The sequence below is a fragment of the Aplidium turbinatum genome, chromosome 1 (assembly GCF_918807975.1).
Source record: "Aplidium turbinatum chromosome 1, kaAplTurb1.1, whole genome shotgun sequence".
NCBI classification, from domain to species: Eukaryota; Metazoa; Chordata; class Ascidiacea; order Aplousobranchia; family Polyclinidae; genus Aplidium; species Aplidium turbinatum.
In genome coordinates this window covers 43,258,907-43,278,855 of record NC_137472.1, presented here as the reverse complement: position 1 = coordinate 43,278,855, position 19,949 = coordinate 43,258,907, and the positions used below count along the sequence as shown (strand labels likewise).

General features: G+C 36.7%; 1 protein-coding gene across 1 annotated transcript; it reads left to right on the top strand.

Annotated features, from left to right (window-relative positions):
- The first annotated feature begins 1,362 nt into the window (after nt 1-1,362).
- LOC145780342 (muscarinic acetylcholine receptor M2-like) lies at nt 1,363-10,388 on the top strand. The gene is made up of 2 exons (XM_082592046.1): nt 1,363-2,871; nt 6,063-10,388. Exons 1-2 carry the CDS (start codon nt 2,695-2,697, stop codon nt 7,767-7,769), a joined length of 1,884 nt encoding a protein of 627 aa, XP_082448172.1. The 5' UTR covers nt 1,363-2,694; the 3' UTR covers nt 7,770-10,388.
- Nucleotides 10,389-19,949: the final 9,561 nt, after the last annotated feature.

Genomic DNA, 19,949 nt, shown 5'->3' with positions numbered 1-19,949 from the left:
CAATTACTTCAGGCACGTCATAACCGATCTGGCGAAAGTGCACAATTTTTCATCGATGAAATGTCAATAGATATTAGATCACTATAAAAGGGACCAATTGTGCTTGCCAGGAAAAAGCGTAAAATGAGATGAAAACTGTGGTCTTTGCATAACTGCTCAGTGTATTTTTCTGGAAAGCAAATTCTCCATTTTGAATGATTTATGCGTTCTCAAACATCGTTCAATACACTACGATGTTTCTCAAAATGTGTTAGTTATAGTGTCATTTTAAAGTAACCTGCCTAAATTTTGAAGTGGCTGCATTTATTTGCAGTACAAAGACAATGTAACTGCAAGAGAAGAATTTAGCTGCAAGAGAAACTTTAGCTTGCAAGTCGCAATTTAATCAGGAGCATAGTTTAATTAAAAATAGCGCTGTTGAAAGGTTAGCTTTGAAAACACTGATCAATGTGATATGCGTTTTTCAATTATGAAATAAAAGCACTTGCAACAAGCAACACCACATGGGAAGAATCTCTTAGTTATGAATAAATAATATTTCTAATATTTCTCGCTTACAGGTTATTTGTCAAGAAGTCTTTTTTGAATCTTTTCTTGAATCAAATCTTCAAATACGTAGATGATTTTTTGTATCTCAGCGAAAAAACTATGTTAGCATTTCAACACAGTACTGTTACTTTAAAAAGCATAAAATTTATCGCTTACTAGGCCGATGCAAAATTTTCAGAAAACTATTTTCCTATTTTCACAATAAAACAGCTTGTATGTTTTTGCTTTTGCTTGCGCATTCATCAGATGAACGTTGTAACCTTTGATAGAAAAGATAATATTCTTGATGAACATCTAACCTTTTCAGTATTCAGTTTCGTTTTCTATTTGATTTGTATGTTTTTTTACCTAAAGAAATAACGTAAAGATGATTATTCATTATGTTTGATTGGCAGTTTTGTTATTTTTAGGGCATTTTAGCTGCATAAGGCTTACAGTTAAACATTTGAACGTGGTAAAGATCATTTTGTGATTTTTAGACAACAGAAAAGCTGTGCAATCATCCATGACTTACCAAATTGCGGTTTTGCAAAGATACTTTTTAAGTTGTATTGCATAGATTTTGAGCACTTTTAATTAAATCAGTCCCGCGCTAATGCCATTGGTTGGCGCAGATTACCGTTCGACTGCACATTTAAAATCAAGCTGGCTCCAAAAATCTTGTAAATAAACAATCAAACTCAACGAATGCTTAGCGGTTAAAAATTCATGTAAGCACATTAACAGCTGAAACACGTTGGCTTATGCCTTCGTTACAACCAAGCTTAAGTCATGCGGTGAAGGTCACAACTGTGCTCTGTTTGGTAGAAAACTAATGCGCTTGTTACTGTATCGTACACAAACGTTTTATGAATGCAAAATAGTCAAAATATAATCATTGCAACCAAAAAAACTTGGCTTCAAGTTAACAGTCAACTTACACGGTGCACTTTTTAGCCAACACGCCACAAAGATGCTGCTGCTGCAGGAAACTATGTGGCTGGAATGTGGTGCCAGTGTAACCTATCATAAAAAAAAACGTAAAAATCTTTATGCTTAAATTGACTAAACCCATTGTTGTGCCTGTCATACTTTACTTTCATGTTGGCAGTTGCATTGCACAAAAAGTGACAGGCCTGCTCGTTTTTAATCAAATCTAAACTTAAAAACTTGGTCAGGGAAAAACGAGCCCCGAACCACCGCATATAAACCTGCATAAAAAAAATGATGTATTTGCTTCTGGGTAACTTTTGTTGTCATGCGTGTCAGAGTTGTTACTTTTGTGATAATTCATTGCTCTCTCCTTCCAAGGCATCAAATCAATCAATTTACCATTGTTTCAACGTCTGCAGACAGCTTCGCTTAAATAACTTGTAAATTGTGATCGACGTTCAGTGGAATTTAGTTTTTACAGCTGTCAGTATTATTTTGCTTGTGGCTTGAAGTTGGTAGTTAAAATAATAAAATAGTGTAGCTTAGCTTATGTTTTCTCCGATTGTCTCTTTGATGAAACAAGCAAAACTTTTCATGGGCTTGCACTTTTAGTTTCATAGACAAACATGTTACACATCTGGTGTGCACTTGCATACGTTGAATCAATGCCAAAAATAATGTATTTGATAGCTTGGAAATTTGTAATCGCCTTTTTGATGGTGATGAAAGAGTGAAAACAAATTGTCCTTTAAAATTATCTCACAACAACAACTACAAGTGTAACAATTAAATTAAAAGCATCAACCATTCAAGACTACAATTTTACCATGTTTTCCTATTGCATAATATTGTTGTATAATAGATCAACCTTCTCCAAACTAATGCCTGTTGGTTGTTGTGCTGTAAAGACTTGTCTTTTGTTTCAAACCGCACACAAGCATGCGATGTTATTTGTTTGCTTTTGGTCTGCTAGGAGTTATTCAGCAATTAATCAGCATTTACTTTTGCCGACTTAAACACACTGCAGAGCGTTTTAAACAACTGGGCAAATCTAGTTTTCGAGTCGCTGATGAAGTTTCATATTTTATTTGTTTTTTATTGATTTCTTGCAGATATATTTGTTGTTCAATCATTAAATTTCAGTTAAAGTTCACAACCTTTAGCAAGGTTGTCACTGTCTTTTACTGAACACGAAATCATCAACTATCGTTTCTTGAAAGGCAGATATGGAATATGGCAATTTCAACAATATCAGATTATAGCGTTACACAAGGTCGGGAAACTTCATCTTCAACCACAGCTCAATTCATTAACCTCAGTACTGCTTGGCCTGGCAGCAATACAACCTCCTATGACGACTATGAGGTCACAAATGGACAGGTCGATATTGGAGGGCATTCAATAGCGCAGGTTAGAATCCCAGCTGGCAAAACCCCAGCTTTTTACTTTGGTTAAACATTTGTAGATGTTAAATCAACTGAAATTTTTAAAATCGTACGATCGCTTTTTATTTCCAACATGACATGCATGACCATTTCACTGATCTTTTCATAATTTTTTGCTGCTTTGTACTTCCAAGCAGAAGAGCAATGTGTTTCCGATACTGCATTAGTCAGATTGACATTTGTCTGATTTCTTATTAGAAAAGAACTAAGCAAATAAAAAAGCAAATGCTTGTAGTGGTGGGCACCTGATTACCGAATCAACCTTGGTGATTCAAACAACCTTGATACAGTATCACAAAAACAAGCTCACGTCATCCTTCAATTAATTATTAAATAGTTCAACATTTGTAACCACGACTTTTGTAAGCTTTCAAATTACGCATTGTAACGTTTTCAAGTTGTATTCATGATGTCCTAAGTTTTTTACTAACCTTTTGTGCGAGATATTATATTCTGACAGCTTTTTGTATGCAGTTAATTCTGATTGGTGCATTCACCGATCGCTGATGCAGGTTGACTAATAAAACTTTTCTGTTTTGTGAACCAACCCAGCAAACTGTCCACGAAGCGGTTGACTGTCCCGTATCATTAGTATAAGCCTTGTTACTCAACGCAACAAACAGTTTACCAGCTTCATTATATTTACCAGCCTCATGTTTTTAAAAATGAAGCAGATAGACTGCTTGTTAAATCACTGATACAACCATCTTTTTGTTATCGATAACTGTATGGTTTGCTTAAATCAACTTTATGGGTTATTTTACTGACGCGTGTTTATTAAATGTACAAGCTTATGTCGACTGTAAAGGCAAAAACTAAAGACTTTACTTGTCACTGCGTAATGCACATGCTGTATCACAGCCGTAAGAGATGGAAGGTAAAAGGAGACGGTCGCTTCCCAGGTGAAAAAATAAACGTTACGAATTTGGGCAAAAATGTCCAGTCATTTGGGCTAATCAATCTTACCTTGATGTTTCGACATCTCACCAGTTTACAAACTCTTATTTAGAAAGGTTCCCGACCCCTGTATTAGACTATATACCACTTCAGGGACTGCGAGTAATGTTGCGTTTTTGAAAGTGTATTTGCAAAGACAAAATTTGGGCAAATTTTGTTCGCTCCCAAAATGTTTACCTCTCCTACGGCTATGTGCTGTATCGCTCGAACATAATTGCAATACAAAGCTTGATTTATGGAAGTTATGCAGCCTAAACTGTTGCCACAAGCAGCTGAAGTTTCAATTATAAAGTACCTGTACAATTATAATGACCTTGACCGCAAAGAGCCCAAGACAACCAAATTCTTAGGATGATTGAGTTATTAGTGTAGTCTACAAATACTTAAGTAGTAAATTACCATGCAGTGGGTGAAAAAGTATTTTGATAACCTTTCAATTGATGTTATGTTGTGGCTGTACTATCTCACTTACGATCGATATTTTGCTTGAGAGAAAACGCATTTTAAACGGTAGAAGACAGCAATTTGGATTGTCATCATCGTTAAACACATCACTCAAAGTTTGTTTACTCTTCATCTTTTTCGTGTCGCTTCATTCAGTAAACGAACCATGACTAATTTGATTGACAATAGCCGTCTTTTCAAGCCCAAAGTTGTATCATTATGATATGGCTAAGTTTGTATGACACTGAAGAAACACTAAAAGAGAAATGTTTTAAATTTTAAAATATAATAGAACCAAAAGCTTTTCAATTACTAAGTCAAAGTGGTTTGTAGCTTTGAGTGAACGCTGCCCTACGAGTTACCTACGCAATCATAAGTGTTGTGTCAACAAAAGCTTATGCGACCCATTAAAGAAGCGTAGGCTATAACAACGGAGCATAGCAGCCAGTTTCATTCTTTGATGCGCTATAAATTTTCACCTGAAAACACTATAAAAACGTTTGAGTTTTTCTGTTTCTGAACAAGCGTGATGATCGAATAGTTAGCGTTTTTTAAATCGCTTCTCAAAAAACTGGGTTTGACTGTTCAAACATAAACATTTTTGAAACAGCACCGATTATGTTCTTTCATCCGAAAAGTCGTAATATGAAGTTACGTAGAGCAACAACGGCCACCTGAAATACATGAACTGTTGTGAAACGACTGTTAATCGATAAATGACCATTGTGTAGGGCAGTACGGAGTACGCTATTGCAAAGATCTTCTACCATATTTACTTACCGAGCTGAACGCAGCTTACCTTTGGGGCACAGAAGATTTTTCGTGCATTTTTCAGTTATTTAGTTGTGTTAGCACAAGTATTATTATGATGCCAGTGTTACTTGCAGTAAACCGATGTTGAAGATTGTTTTCAATGTAGGGTATATCATTGCGCAGACTTTATTGAAAGATGGCAAAGCAATTCGATCACAAAGTAATATATATTTTTCACCTCATCGTTCTTTTTTCTCCTGTTTATGGTTTGTTTTTAGCTTTTTGAAGCTGCTCATGGTGATTTCCTACTTGCCTTGCTTATTCTTTTTTTAAGCAAAGAAAGAGCTTTACATAATTTATGTCGCCATTGCAATCACTGCTGACCACGAAGACAGATCCACAAAAAATGATTTGAGCTCAAGATTGTCGTGAAAGACGTTGCATTTAAAACTTCAAAATATCACTGAACAGCAACTGCTAAACAGAAAAACAAACTTAACCTTTAAGATAGGACTGTTGCGGAATACATCAGTCTTTTTTTCTGTGCGGTTTGATGTTCTATAAAAGATGAAATTGTTTTTTTAAAAGATGGAATCGGAATGTTTGTATTAACTAGCCTGCTATCTTTTTCTAAAATTTTTGAAATTCAGACAAATCTTCATCATTTTTTACATCATTTTTCACGCCATACAAAGCTTCTGATTGCGTTAACCTTAGAATCACTCATGTATTTTAAACCATAAAATATTAATAATGTTATTGCTTTTGAATGCGCATTGTTTTCATGTTAGTTTAAGTGCAAAGTAAGCTAATGCGTTGTAGCAGTTTGTGGGTGACGTTGGTTTGAATGGTACATAAAGATACGTTTGGCCTTTCATGTCCTGGATTGATGACTCAATTTACTTTCAGCTCGACCAACTTTAAACCGCTTATGTTGTATTCCGATGACATGCGCACGTACGTCGAAGTCTGCTTTTCAACAATTGTTTTCTTGCCTTTCAGGTTGTCGTCATCTCTATTGTTGCAGTCACCCTCATGTTCCTGACTGTTCTTGGCAACCTTCTGGTGATTCTATCGTATCGGCACAACCGCCAGCTTCGCACGATCAACAACATGTTCCTTGTCAGTTTAGCCATATCAGATTTTATCATCGGATGCGTATCAATGACTCTGTACCCGATTTACATGATTACAAGAAAATGGTCACTGGGACCGATCATGTGCTATATATGGCTCTGCATTGACTACACCTTGAGCATGGCCTCGGTAGCTAACCTTATGCTGATATGTCTGGATCGTTACTTCTCAGTGACACGGCCTTTCACTTACAGGAAAAAACGAACCAGGACAAAAGCAAGAGTATTTATTATTCTGGCTTGGGTGTTGTCGTTTTTACTTTGGTCGCCTGGAATTGTAATTTGGCCACTTGTCCGCGGACGAACAGTCGCGTATGATCAATGCCTGATCCAGTTCTTGGAAGAAGATAAATCTCTTACTTTGGTGACAGCTATTCTAGCGTTTTATTTACCTGTGTCTGTTATGTGCGTTTTGTATGGTCTTATTTACAGAGAAACACGCAAGTGTTCGCAGTACTTGGAATATTTAAAAAGTTACCGCAAATCTCGCTCAGTCAGTTCGCCTTTTTTGAATTTTCGGAAAACTCTGCAGCGTACAAATTCCCCTTCAGCATCGCCTCGTCTTGATTTGGATTCGCGCGCTGACAAAACAGAAAACAGACAAGGGTCCGTGCCTACGGAGCAAGAAAATGCAGATAAGAAAGTCACACGATCTCGATTGAGCTTATTGTCACATCGCAAGTCAAAATCTGAGCAGGGAATTCAAGAAAAGATGAATTTGAGGACAAGAACAAGTTCGTCTGTATCTCGTCTCAGTATAAGTCCTTTAATTCACGACAGCACATCAGTAAAGACCAAGAAATCAATTTCGTCGAATGAAAGTGAAGTTGTGTTTTCAAACTTGTCTTTACAAAACAGAGAAAACAGAGCAAAAGATAATAAAACGTCTTCAAGAAACTTCTTTGGCAAAATAAAAAAGAAATTTACCACAGCAAATTCAACAAAAGAGGAAATGAACAGTAATTCAGAACCTTCTTTACGAGAACTCGACACTCCGCTTATCTCAACAATACCACAGAATGTTCCCTCAACTCGTTCAAAAAGTGAAACTACAGCATTGAAAATTTTGCAATCTGATACAGATTCAGAAATCTGTCAAATGAAATCTGCGCTAAGTGAGCAAAAAACTAAAAAATTTTCCAAGCCAAGTTCCAACAATAAAGTATTTAAAAAGGGCTCACCGAAAAGTGAACCACGCAACAAGGTCAAATTACCTTCCAATGAAAAAAAGGCAGGCAGAACACTGAGTGCGATTTTGCTTGCGTTTCTGATTACTTGGCTTCCCTACAACATTTTCGTAGTTTATAAAACATTTTGCACAAACAAAGATGGCTGTATTCCGGTCGCTGCTTGGGATGCTGCCTATTACTTGTGTTACATCAACTCAACAGTAAACCCTTTTTGCTTTGCTCTGTGCAACAAGACATTTCGCGAAACTTTCAAGCAATTGCTAACTTGCAAGTGGCAAGGAAATTATAACCTTGGTACCCCACGTCCGTCAAGACAGAAAGGGGCGAGTAGCCGTTTGCTTTTTACTCGTGTATCTTCTTCTTCTTCAGCTCGAGAGTTATAGGCTATTTCCGTTAATAACTTTCAAGGTGCATTATTCATAACACAATGCCGAAGTAAATCTTTCACACTGTTTGGAAGGTTGATGATTTAGTCAAAGCGTAACTTGCCAGTTGTTTCCCATGTATGGACATTGGTAATGTCATTTGAAGTCTTCTATTGTGCAACTGTGGACTGTTGAAAGGCAAAAGAGCGAATCGAGGGAGATTTTTCTAAACTTTCATGAAAAAACATTTTTACTAACTCTATTTTATAATTAACTGTTGTAAAATGAATTTCTGTTGTTTTCAGTTGAAGTAGTTAGTTGAGTAATAAAAAAAGGAATTTTACGATTTTGGACAGGGTTACATAGAAAGTTTACCAATTACAAGTTTTTTTCTGTGGAAAAATTTGCATTTATTCGGCGTCAATGAAGTGTTGTGTAGTAAAAATATTTCCATCAACAACAGTAATGACAAATAAAATAAACTATATTAATAGGTATCTCAGCAATATACAGTAGAATTCGCCTATAGTGACTTTGGTTATAGTGACACTTCGTCTATAGTGACACCTGTTGCAAAGTCCCGTTTGCATACGCAACAGTTGAGTAGAATTCGTCTACAGTGACACTTCGGTTATGGTGACACTTTTTCCGCGGTCCCTTCAGGTGTCACTATAGGCGAATTCTACTGTAGTGTAATTGCAAGTGCTATCATGGTGAAGTACTATAGCATATTTTTTTCTGACTGTCAAAAATTTAACTTTCAGTTGATTAAATTTTGTTGGGAAATTTTTCAGAAAGAATGGACTTTACGTTTTAAAAAATGTAGACCTTGCTTAATGAAAAAGTTGCTTCGAATGTAGTTATTTCAAAAACGATGAAAATAAGAACTCTACTTGAAATCATGAATATTTTTTGCTATGAATGATTGATGCCATGTTCAATGATGCGTGAACAACCTTATGAATGAGTTGGGGAGAAGTAAAAAGCAAAATGTTATTTTTTCGCTCATGCAGTACAATGTGGTTATCGGTGTTGAAATAAGCAGACGACATGCTTTTCACAATTGTTTTGACAACTAACTTACCTAGGCTTGCGTGTATGGTCTATGGACATTGGACATAAGCTTTTGACGATGCATTATTTGTTCAGACGTTACAGTGAAATTTTTCTTTCTTACATTAGCATTGATGTCGCATACTTTATTTCTTTCTATAAATTATTTCTACCTACAGTTTTCTCATGTTTGTTTTACTTAATGTTATTCTAGGCTACTGACCAGCAGGCTACCAGTAGTAGCCTACCTTCTCTACTGTACTTTCAGATTAAGAAATGGGCTGTTATTGATTCAAAAAATAGAAAAATATTCTAATTGTCGGCCTACTTGAAACTTGTCCTTCAGGTTGCAATGTGAGGCAGATTTGAACAGCGCAATGTTACACTCTGATTGCCACGCTGTTACAGTGTGTTCTACTCTACTGTAATGCAAGTAGGCCTACTGGGCAAAAAGCTGCACTGTTTTAACCGCGATGAAACATGCATCAAATGATTGATTAATAAAATTTTAGTTGAGTAGTATGAAAATGTTTGGAATGATTTCTAAGCAAGATTGTTTATAATTATGCTTCCAAAGTAAATATTTTCAGAGTGTGAGCTCTGTTTCGTCCTCTTATTGCCCTTCAAAATGCACCACTGCCACTTCTTTTATACAAGGACGATGGTAACTAAGCTTCTGTTCAGCCCGATAGCTTAACCTTAACCCATTTCACTGACCTGTCTGCGGCAACATTATTGCTTGTTTGTATGCCTACTTTTACAGCAAATTTGAACACGTGCAAGGCTTGTGTTATATTTTTACTGAATGCCATTGCTACACCTTTGTTTGGTAAACTCCAAATGTAATTTTAAAAAATTGAGTTAAGACTTTAGCAGTGACTTGATTGTTCGAAATCGCAACCCTACTTAGTACTTAGCTTAATAACAATGGGTTTCACTGAAGATGATCTGTGCTAGACAAACGCTATCGATGTTACGAATATTGCAATCAGTGCATTTGTAATTAGTTAATAGCTTGCTAACAACGCAAAACGTGAACTAATAATACATCGAAAACTAATTTCTGCTTTTGTAGCCTATACATTGCACACTATATTTTTAAATTTAGCTTTAGCTTTGTTTGGCTAACTTATCTAATAAACACAAAATTAAAATTACTTATAAAGTACACAATTGCCTTAATTCAATTGTACTTTTACAATAAATTTTGTCTAGGCCTACTTCTATTTCAACTTTGATCTTCAATGTGAAATCAAAGAGACCGAGATGTGATAATGACTGCCACATACTAAATTGCTTTTATATATATTTTCAGTACTTGTGTCTGAGACACATAGCGCTTATTGTTTTTTCTGTGTGGTTTATGTATACGTATTGTGCTGCTGTAGGGTGTAGGCTACACAGCAGTAATAGACACCGCTGCTCGCACACCATTAGCTAAAGAAAGCGACAGCATTTTGCATTGCTCTGTTGTGAGCCGATTGCTTCATTGCAGCAAAAAATGTTTATGATCATTTTCCAGAATCAGCGTCGTGCTTTATTTCGTTGTTGCAATATATCTCTCATCTTTTCAAATAAACATAAATTTAAGAGAAGTTGTGCAGTCAAACTGCAATGCTGAATTTAGTGGTCAAAAGCAATAAGTCAAAGCGCACAACACAAAGTCTTAAAAGCAAATTTTAGTCTGCTTGATGAAAGATTAGATAATGAATTGGCCGGTGGTAAAGTTAATTAAGAAGTTACTTCCATCGACAAGGTTGAAAATAACAGCGTAGGATGCAATTTATAACTTTACAACTCTCCCAATAAATGATAATGCTCATTTCTAAATACGCAACTCTTCGTACGCTAGTCTATAGCTCGTGTAGAGGGTTTCAAGGTTTGCCATAAAACATCGTGATTGATATTTTCAGCTGAGTTTTGTTTGTCGAATTTACTACTTATTCGTAAAAAATAAAAATAAAACAATTTTTATCACTGGCATAACTTTTTTGAATTGAAGTTCAATTGACAGTGAACCGTTCTACCTGTGTATTTGTGCAATATGTTATGGAACGATTGGCAACCTTTGCAAAGACTACGACCAATAGCTTCCGGTCCACCTTCAAGCATGTTATCAAACGGTCGTCATACCAGAGCTTCCACTGTTAAATAATTGTTTCCTATGCTAAATGCAACGTCAAAAAATGGTTACAAGTTTTGAACCACAGAGTATCACAAAACATTAGTGTTGTATCACAATAAATGCAGACAATTTTTTTCGGTATCATTTACGTTGAGCACATGATAAACTACACAGGGTATGGAATGGAAGACATTTTTTCCATTTTTTATTCTGAGATTTTCTTCCATTCCATGTCAATTTTTTTTCTATTTTCCATCCCCATCTTCCATCGGCAAATTTTGTTATTCCTGTAAATTGTATATATCACAAGTTAGCCCACGAACTATAAGGTAAATTTGAGCTAAACATTTAACAGCAGTATTTTTCTAAAGATTAAGATTCGTACAGTCTGGTGTTGGAAGACTAGAAGACCTGCAGCATATATGAAGTCTTGTTTCGATGCAACTTCGACACTTGTGGTACATGGAGCGCAGCGAGATGGAATGCGTTGGAGTGGCTGTTTCCGTGTTTTGTCTATTTATTTGAAGCATCAGGGGCAGCTTAGATGGCTGTTTGTTTTTTTCGGTGCCTCCAAGTGTATCGTCAATGTGTTTTTGCGGGTTGGTGGTGCGTAGGATCAGATGCTTGTTTCATGTGTGTCACAATCAATGTGTAAGGCCTCGCGTCGGGCTGCTTTGCGTCTTGACAGAATGTGCTGTTTTCATTATGGAATTTTGAGCGATGTGTTATTATCGGGTATTGACCTAAAGTAACCTCTGATGACGAAATCTGTATTATGTAACAGTCCTCTACTCCTACGTGACATTCTTTAGACTTCTTTAAACTTGCTTGTTTATGCCGCTCAATGCTACGTGACCGACGATGAGTTCGTGTGATGCAACACTACGTAACCTTCTCGAAGTTACTAGACCGAACAAACCTTTTATAAATAGTGGTGTAATTTGCGTAATGGATTATTATGATGATTATTATTGAGTTGGTTATGAGAGTTGTGTTATGAGTTGTGGATTGGTAGTTGATGCAGAAATTATTGTTGATTGAGAGTTGAAGTAATCGAATACAAGTAGATGAGAATTGATGCTGATATAATTTCTGATCAAAATTAGAGTTATTTGAGAAGCCGTTCGTTAAAGTCCTTCAAGAAGTTAGATTATCATTCCACTAGTAGAATTATTCGACATTTAATTGACTGCTTTTCGGTTATAACCCATTAAACTACGTCATTGAATCTTTCCAAGTCTTTTTCCTGGTAAGAGATAGAAAGAAATCGTGACAATGTGAATGTTGTCGACTTTTCGTTCTCGAACAACCGTTCAGACAACAGTCGCGTTGGTTTAATACAAACCGAAAATTGAATTAAGTTCAAGGAACATAATCAAATAGCAACTTTTACTCAAGTTATTTTAACAATTTTTTTATGTTTTAAACCGTGTTAGGCTAGAAAGTTAATAATGAAATTGAGATGGATTGATGGAAGACTGTCTTCCATCCCATCTTTGACATTTTCCATCTATCACAAAATATGCCTTCCATCTTCCATCCCATCCCATTCCCTGGCTACAACATCCTGCTATCCCATTCCCAAGTCCTTCCAAAAGCCTAGAACAAGCTTGTGAAAAGAGAGTGGTGTTGCTTGAATAGAGCCCGCTGCGGAGTCGGTAGAAATAAAACCAACATTTTTCAATGGAAAATGACTTCCGACCCAATGTGTGATTGTGACTTAGACAATCAGACGATGAAGCACATTCTCACCAACTGCCCCCTTAAGCCTTTCCTGTGATAACAATGATCTAAAAAACATTACAGACAATGCTCTTATTCGCTTTGACGCTGGCGTGTCACGCTATGAATAAAGAGACGTTTCATGTTTTTTTCGAGACATTGTGTTTTAGGGACCCGGAGATACCATTAAATTACGACATTTAATTGTAGTATCACGCTTTTATTGCAACAATGCTGTTTTATTTTCAACAGTCTCCATGCATCTTACTAGCCTAATTGCCGTGTAGGTGCTCCGTTTCCACTGTTTTGATGATGACATACAGTAGCGTAGTCAGGAATTTTGAAAGGGGGGGTTTTGACCAGCCAGCTGCGGGGGTCTGGGGGGCTTCCCCCAGAAAATTTTAAAAAATTACTTTGAATTTGGTGCATTCTGAGAGCATTTTCAACAAAAAATATGGGTACGAATATTCCTGTAAAATGGTGCTGTCCGGTGGCATAGCAAAAGGATAAGATCATGTTTTCTTCGGCATTTTTCGGAAATAAAGCTAAGTCTCTATGTTTTCTTGTTGCTAGTTCCTGGCTGAGATGTTTGAATGTTTGGTATTGGCAAAACTCGCTTTTTTAATGCAATTTTGTTTAAAAGTAGGCAATTTTTTTAGACTGAAAGCATCACTTTTAATATCGTGACGTCACACGCGTGCCAAAAGGGGGGATTGTAACCCCAAACCCCCCCACCCCTTGGCTACGCCACTGATGACATAACAACATATTCAGCACAAACTCCGAATACCATGTCAGGAGCAATAAATAGAATTTTAGGCGAAATGAAATAAAGAAGGAAATCTGCAGTGAAACGAAATATTTTTGTTGTCAAAGAAAGCCTGCCTGACCGGTTAGAACATTTGATGCGAGTTTTGTTTTGAACTCCTGACGAGACCAAGTTAGCACCTTTACTTTCAAAGAAAACCACAGACAGAAATTTTACTTCGAAACGAAATGTTTTAGTTTAGAACTGGTATCGTCACTCAACCTTCAACAAACTCATGCTATCAGTGCAACCCAATTTATAGCTATAGAGGTTACCAGACATAATGTCTAATGTTTTGTTGGGGCCTTTATGAATTGAAGAACTAAAGGTGTCTTCGAATAACGTAATACAATAAAAAAACAAGTCAACTGTTGGAGGTATAGAATATGAAGCAATGTTGTTTTTCTATAGCCATTTAGGCCTATTCTTAGTATTCGATCCATCTTTGAAAAACAATCTGTTTAAATAAACAAAGATATCACAAAAACTCTGTCTATCAGCAATTGGCGGCGGTTTTTAACGTTTGAAAAAGCCTTTTAATGGACACTAAAGATAACCTTTCCATTAATTCGCTTTTGACGTCACATAGGAAAAAACCAGCAGACAGAAGGGAAAATCATTTAAAATAAAAATTTCAAAAATCTGAAGAGTATGCGATGATAATTTGTGAAATAATTTTTTATAATTTTTCAACTGATAAATTTGAAAAACTACTTTTATCAATCTCGGTACACAACATTGCGAGGTCTTAAATAGAAGCAAAGCTACAACTTAACCAGTAGCAAATAAGCCTTTTCCACATAGATTAACGTCTGTAGACACAATCGTCAAATCAAAGTAAAAAAAGAACTGATTTGATTGAGGAATCAAGCTTTTTTTTTTCGGAGAGGCCTTCAATTTTTATCATTTATTTTCACTTTCTTTTTCACTAATCCACAAACAAAAAATGCTAGTCAAATGCCAACCTTGCTCCCGGTGTAGATCAAAATTAGAAGCTAAAGGTTTCATCGGTATGGCAACGTCATTTATTGGCTACTTATCCAGTTATTACCTTTTATCATAAAGGTTAACTCAAATAAATTTACTTTGCACGAAAAGTTAACGTAATGATATTTTTGCCTGGCCCACCTACTTTTAAAATGGTTCCTCCATGCCTGCTAGAAATCCCCAATCTCCGTACTAATTAGCCTACTAGTTCTACTGAATCTATTTGCTTATCTGCATTGCTAAGACTGGATCCCATAGCATTATCTAAGCCTACAATGAGTTAAAGATTGCTAGTTCTTTTTTTGTAAAACTTCATCCTGAAGAAGCATGATAAAATCTATGATCTGAGCCTATTTCTAAAGATGAATATGCTCCGCAGTTTATCACTGATCTAACCCGTTATTAATTGACAATATGATGAATTTGTTTGTGCTATTAATGTGCATCCATGGTCGATTTGGTTTATGTGGAAATCGAGAAAGTTTAGGTGTTTTGTCAAATATCTGTCTCCATAATCAATGATTTTTTCATGTAGGCTAGCCTAGTGAATGTTTTCCAACTGCTCGACATTATCCTTTCTTAATTTGCAACAATCTCTGGCTAGAAACACCATGAAATGTTTTGGTATAAACTTAGATGAAGATAGCAGCTTCCAATTTATTGTGAAAGCAAAAATGTTTTGGTATAAACTTAGATGAAAATAGCAGCTTCCAATTGATTGTAAAAGCAAAAAGGCTTGTCTTCACTAGAATTGATTTCTGTTGGAACATAGAAACTGATGACGTAGGCTACAGGTGAGGCGTGTGAGCAGGGCCGGATTTAGACCATGAGAGGCCCTAGGCTATTTCATTTGTGAGGCCCTTCCTCAGGGGCGCCGGAACGATTTTTAACTGGGGGGCAACATTGCGAAAAAAAGGCACTTTTGTTTACTAAAAGACCAATTTTTTTAAAGTTTTAAGATAAAATATAGCGATAATGCTAATCTATCAGCTCACTATGTATTGAGCAGTGACGATCGGTGAGGGAAAGCAAGGAAAGCAGTGCTTACCTGAGCGAAAACTATGCAAAGTATAATGACTGAATTCTAGGTTTAACTTCTTATTATTTTTATCATGTCTATTTTAACTTGAAAATTACTGTATTCGTGACTAGAATTGCTCGTAACGCTTGTGAGTAGTCTAAATCCTCACCAAACTGCATGTCTTGCCTATAAATGCCAATTAACGCAAACGCTTCTGTCAGAAACAATCACTGAGGCTCCAAGGCAAGCAACTATCAAAGTTGCTTACCCAGATTCAAAAATGTCAAAAAACGCCTTCGTTTTATCCAATCATCACTCGTTTTGCAAAACGTCACCAGCTGCTTAGCCAATCAGATGTGTTATGGTGAGACCAGGTGAGTCTTGCTTTCCCAGTGACGTCAATGCGTACATTCGCTAGAGCGGCTAGACTAACTCGTCAGAATGGTGTCGTCACGGTACACAGCACAAGCATCATAATGCCGAAATAATTGTTGCTGTTTTTTTATGTCTCCTCGCCATGTACTGTGCTTTAGCCTACTAGCTTTCATAGTCATGCCTTTGCCCTTTTTACAGCGTTGATATAACGTTACTTCGCCAATGAACGTTCAGGTGCGGATGTAATATTTAGTTTGTTAAGCTTCTATACGCAGGAGGCAAACTTATCCAGCTTTCTGTACAAATTGCTTGCGGTTGTAATGTTTAGACCTAAGTGTTAGTTTTTGTAGTGTAGGCCTAACTGAATATCTCAGAATGAACATTCATGACGAATTAAATATTTAGACAACTATTATTCCATGTCTAACACTGGATTTTGGTCCTGCAACGTTAAAATTAAGATTGTTCATGACTTCTAAACATTAAATGGATGTATGATCACGACATAGGCGAAGCACAATTTGACAGATTTTTATGTTTGATTTGTTTTGAAAATGCTCTCAGAACGCACCAAATTGGAAGTGTTTTTCAAAAATTTCTGGGGGAGGCCCCCAGACCCCCCGCTGGAAGTGTTGCCTTCGGCAACACGCCTTCGGGCTTCGCCCGACGGTTACGCCCTTCGTGCCTAGGCCTACTACCTTGCTGCAGCATATTTACAAGTTGCTTTCCCAACGGTTTAAGCCACCGAACGTCACTGGTATTGAGTAATGATAGCCTACAAGTGTCCGGTATACAAAGAAGGGCATCATGCTATGTTATAACGATGTAACCTATTGTCAAGCCTTAAAGCAGCCTGCGGCCATGGCCGCTAAGTAGTGCTTGAATGATCGCCGGTGCTACCTCCTCAATCGGCCAAGTTTGGCCGCCGGTTTCTTCTAGCCAATTATTTAATTTCGCAATAGAATGATCGTGGATTAATTGTCGAAAATATGTAATACCAAAGAGTGACGCAAAATTAGGTCAGCGCGTCATAATCGCCACTGTTGCATTGTGCGAGAATATTTGTTATTGATGGAATTTATCCAGCTGCGATCATCAGCTATAAGTCTTGTTTGTAATTCCCGACGTAAATTTTAACAAAGTCTTAATCCGAAGTGCTAATTTACATGGGCTGGCAATATTGTCGTTTTTATGTCGATTCGATGTTGTCGGACATTAAATCGTTGTTAAAAAGGAGAACAAGGTTAGTTGACATCCGAGGGGAAAACATTTTTTGATCATATTTTGCAAAAGATATGCTTCTTCTAATAGGCTAATGTCCTTCACATCATTGAAATACTTATTTTATTACCTTGCCGTCATCGTCAACACATGTCGAACGTTGTTTTTCGTTGCTAAACACAATTCTAGGGGAGTGGCGAACTTTTTTTCAATTAGCCACATTGGAGACACTCGTGCGAGTGTCGTTAGATGGTCCCGAAGTACTGCATTACAATCCCAATGAAGCAGTTATTGCGTGGTGCAACGATTCTATTGTAGGACGTCGCCCAGGCCCAGACTTCAACAACGCCAAGTGATCATTTCAGCATTGTTGCAAGTTTAATTCTATTTACTTGTGCTATCGTTATTTGTATTTTGGCCTCCAAGCACGCAGACTTGGCCGCCGAAAAAAAAAAACTAGTTTTAAGGCCTAATTTTGTGCCGTAAATAATATTTTGAGGCAAAAATGAAAGATTATAATTAGTCTAAAAGCGAATAGCAGAAATTGTTGTATTGCAAAATGTGCGGTAGCTTATATGACTTTAAAAGGGCACCATTGCCCCCCCTTGCCCCTCCATCTGCAGAATAATTGACCCCTGCCCCCCCGCTTGCGGCGCCCCTGCCCTCCCTATTTTTGAGCTCAGAATTTCTCTCTAAACAACATCACATGTCTTAATGTTAAAAATATGAGTGCATTAAACTCTTCGTTCTTTTCATTTTCCACATTTATGGGTGCAAATTTTTAATTAAAAAAATAAAAATTTAGTGAAGGCAATTTTGCTTTTAATTTTATTGATCAAACAACCGTTATAATAATTGTAAAGTTTATTTACGAGGACATAAGAAATATTTACAGCCATCAAATAGAGTAAGACTATGTTACCAAATTATTTTTTAGCTTTCGTCAAAGCAAAATCATGCAAAAGTTTATCAAAATTTATTTGATTAAGTTTGTCACTCTCAATGCACAGAATGCTCAGTGCGGACAACCTTTCTTGAAACATTGTCGATCTCAGTTTATTTTTGATGCTTTTGAGCCTTGAGAAAGATCTCTCTGCAGTTAGTGACCATTAAGCTTAGAAACAGTCTTAATATTGTTTCCACATTAGGAAAGGCAGTTTTAATTTTTTCCTTGCACATAATTTCATGAAGGTCTCCATGAGGCAAGGAAATAGATTGCTCTTCTGTACCGGTAAGCCCTTGGTTTTGTGTTTGTCTCACGTACAAATGAAAATGTAGAAGTTCATCAGTAAGTTTCGGATCAACATCTTCCGGATACGCTTCCTTTAAAAGTCCTACGTCTCGTACAATTTCTACCTTAGTTGCTTTCAGATTAGCAAGAAAGAGGAACATTTCTGCAATGTCACGGTACACATTAGCTCTTCTTCTTAAATTGGCTTCAAGTGCGTCGAGCATAGAGATAAAGAAATTTATTTTAAACCTTTCTTTTGAAGAGAGTTCACTTAAAGGGTCAGGTGCATTTCTTTGTCTCCTAGTGACAGATCTGTAGTTAATATTCGGCAAGGTTGCTTTTACCTGGTGATCAAACTCGTCAAACTCATTTCTAATTTCGCTTAGAAAGTCTGTCAAACTAGTTGTGTATAGAATTTTCTACTCTGAAAGGCTTGGTATATATATACTTTAGGTAGGGTTTAAACTTGTCAAGTTTTTAACAGAATTACCAACTTCGAAACCGAATTTCGAGGCCCCTTGACGTTGAGGCCCTAGGCTTCAGCCTGCCTAGCCTATTGGTAAATCCGGCCATGCGTGTGAGCACCACATCCCCTCAAAAATTCACATGTGGGCTATTTTTAATGACTGCGCCTAAATCAAGGTAGGTACCGGTATGTAAACTCAATTCTGGTTTATTTTAACGGAAATAAAGAATCCAAATGGTGTCAAGTTTTCTAGAGCAGATACGAAGTCAACCAGGGTATCTAAAACACGATCCCTTTCAGCGACGCTGTCATTTGTTTGGCTTTTATAAAAGTAGCTTGTCGCACCAAGAAAATCTATTTCTGATTTGTATGGGAAAATGAATTTTGCGAAAGTAGATTGATTTATGGTACAGAAGTTGAACATGGGAAAAGAGTTTTCTATTGCTCGAAGCTCCAGTACGTTTCTTCTGACTTTCTTCAAGAGCTTATCGTCAGAATGAAATCAACTTAAATGTGGTAAGGAATTTATAGGTTGCCCAGAAGAAACCAGAAAAAAAACATGGAAATTTTGACAAAAGAAGTGAAGTAATTTCAGGCCACCGAAGAAGTTTTGGGGCATAAATAAATTCTTTTTGGCGGCGTAAGTGTAGAAAATATTTTTTTATGAATATTGTTTCGAGTGCTGCACGGTGAACCAAAGACCAGCCTTTGGCAAGAATGGAGAATACTTCAAGCCTAAAGTTTAGTGCGCATTCCTCAAGGCCAAGCAGGTGTTGTCAAAGTTTTCACATTGTTTTCCTTATTTCTGCTCTCTTTTACCTATAAATAGGTAAATTACAACCTGGGCTTACTTCATTGGGACAAGCTAATGAAGTCTGACTACTTGTCATTGTGCACGAGAAGGCATTGCCAATCTAAGCTACTACAAGTCAAACGAGAGAAGAAGAATGAAGTCTGACGAAAAGTAAACTAATGCCGTTTCAACCAATAAAAATCGTTCTCACTGCCATAAAACGTTAATTGTAAGAACTAATTGTACAGAACCAAAAGACTAACAGCGAATTGGATTGAACATCATTTGACGACATTACTGTATGACATCAACAAATTAAAACGTTTTGGTGTAGAATTTTGCCTTTTTGAGGAAATTAGCCATTGCATCTAAAAAATTAAATATCGTAGTAACAAC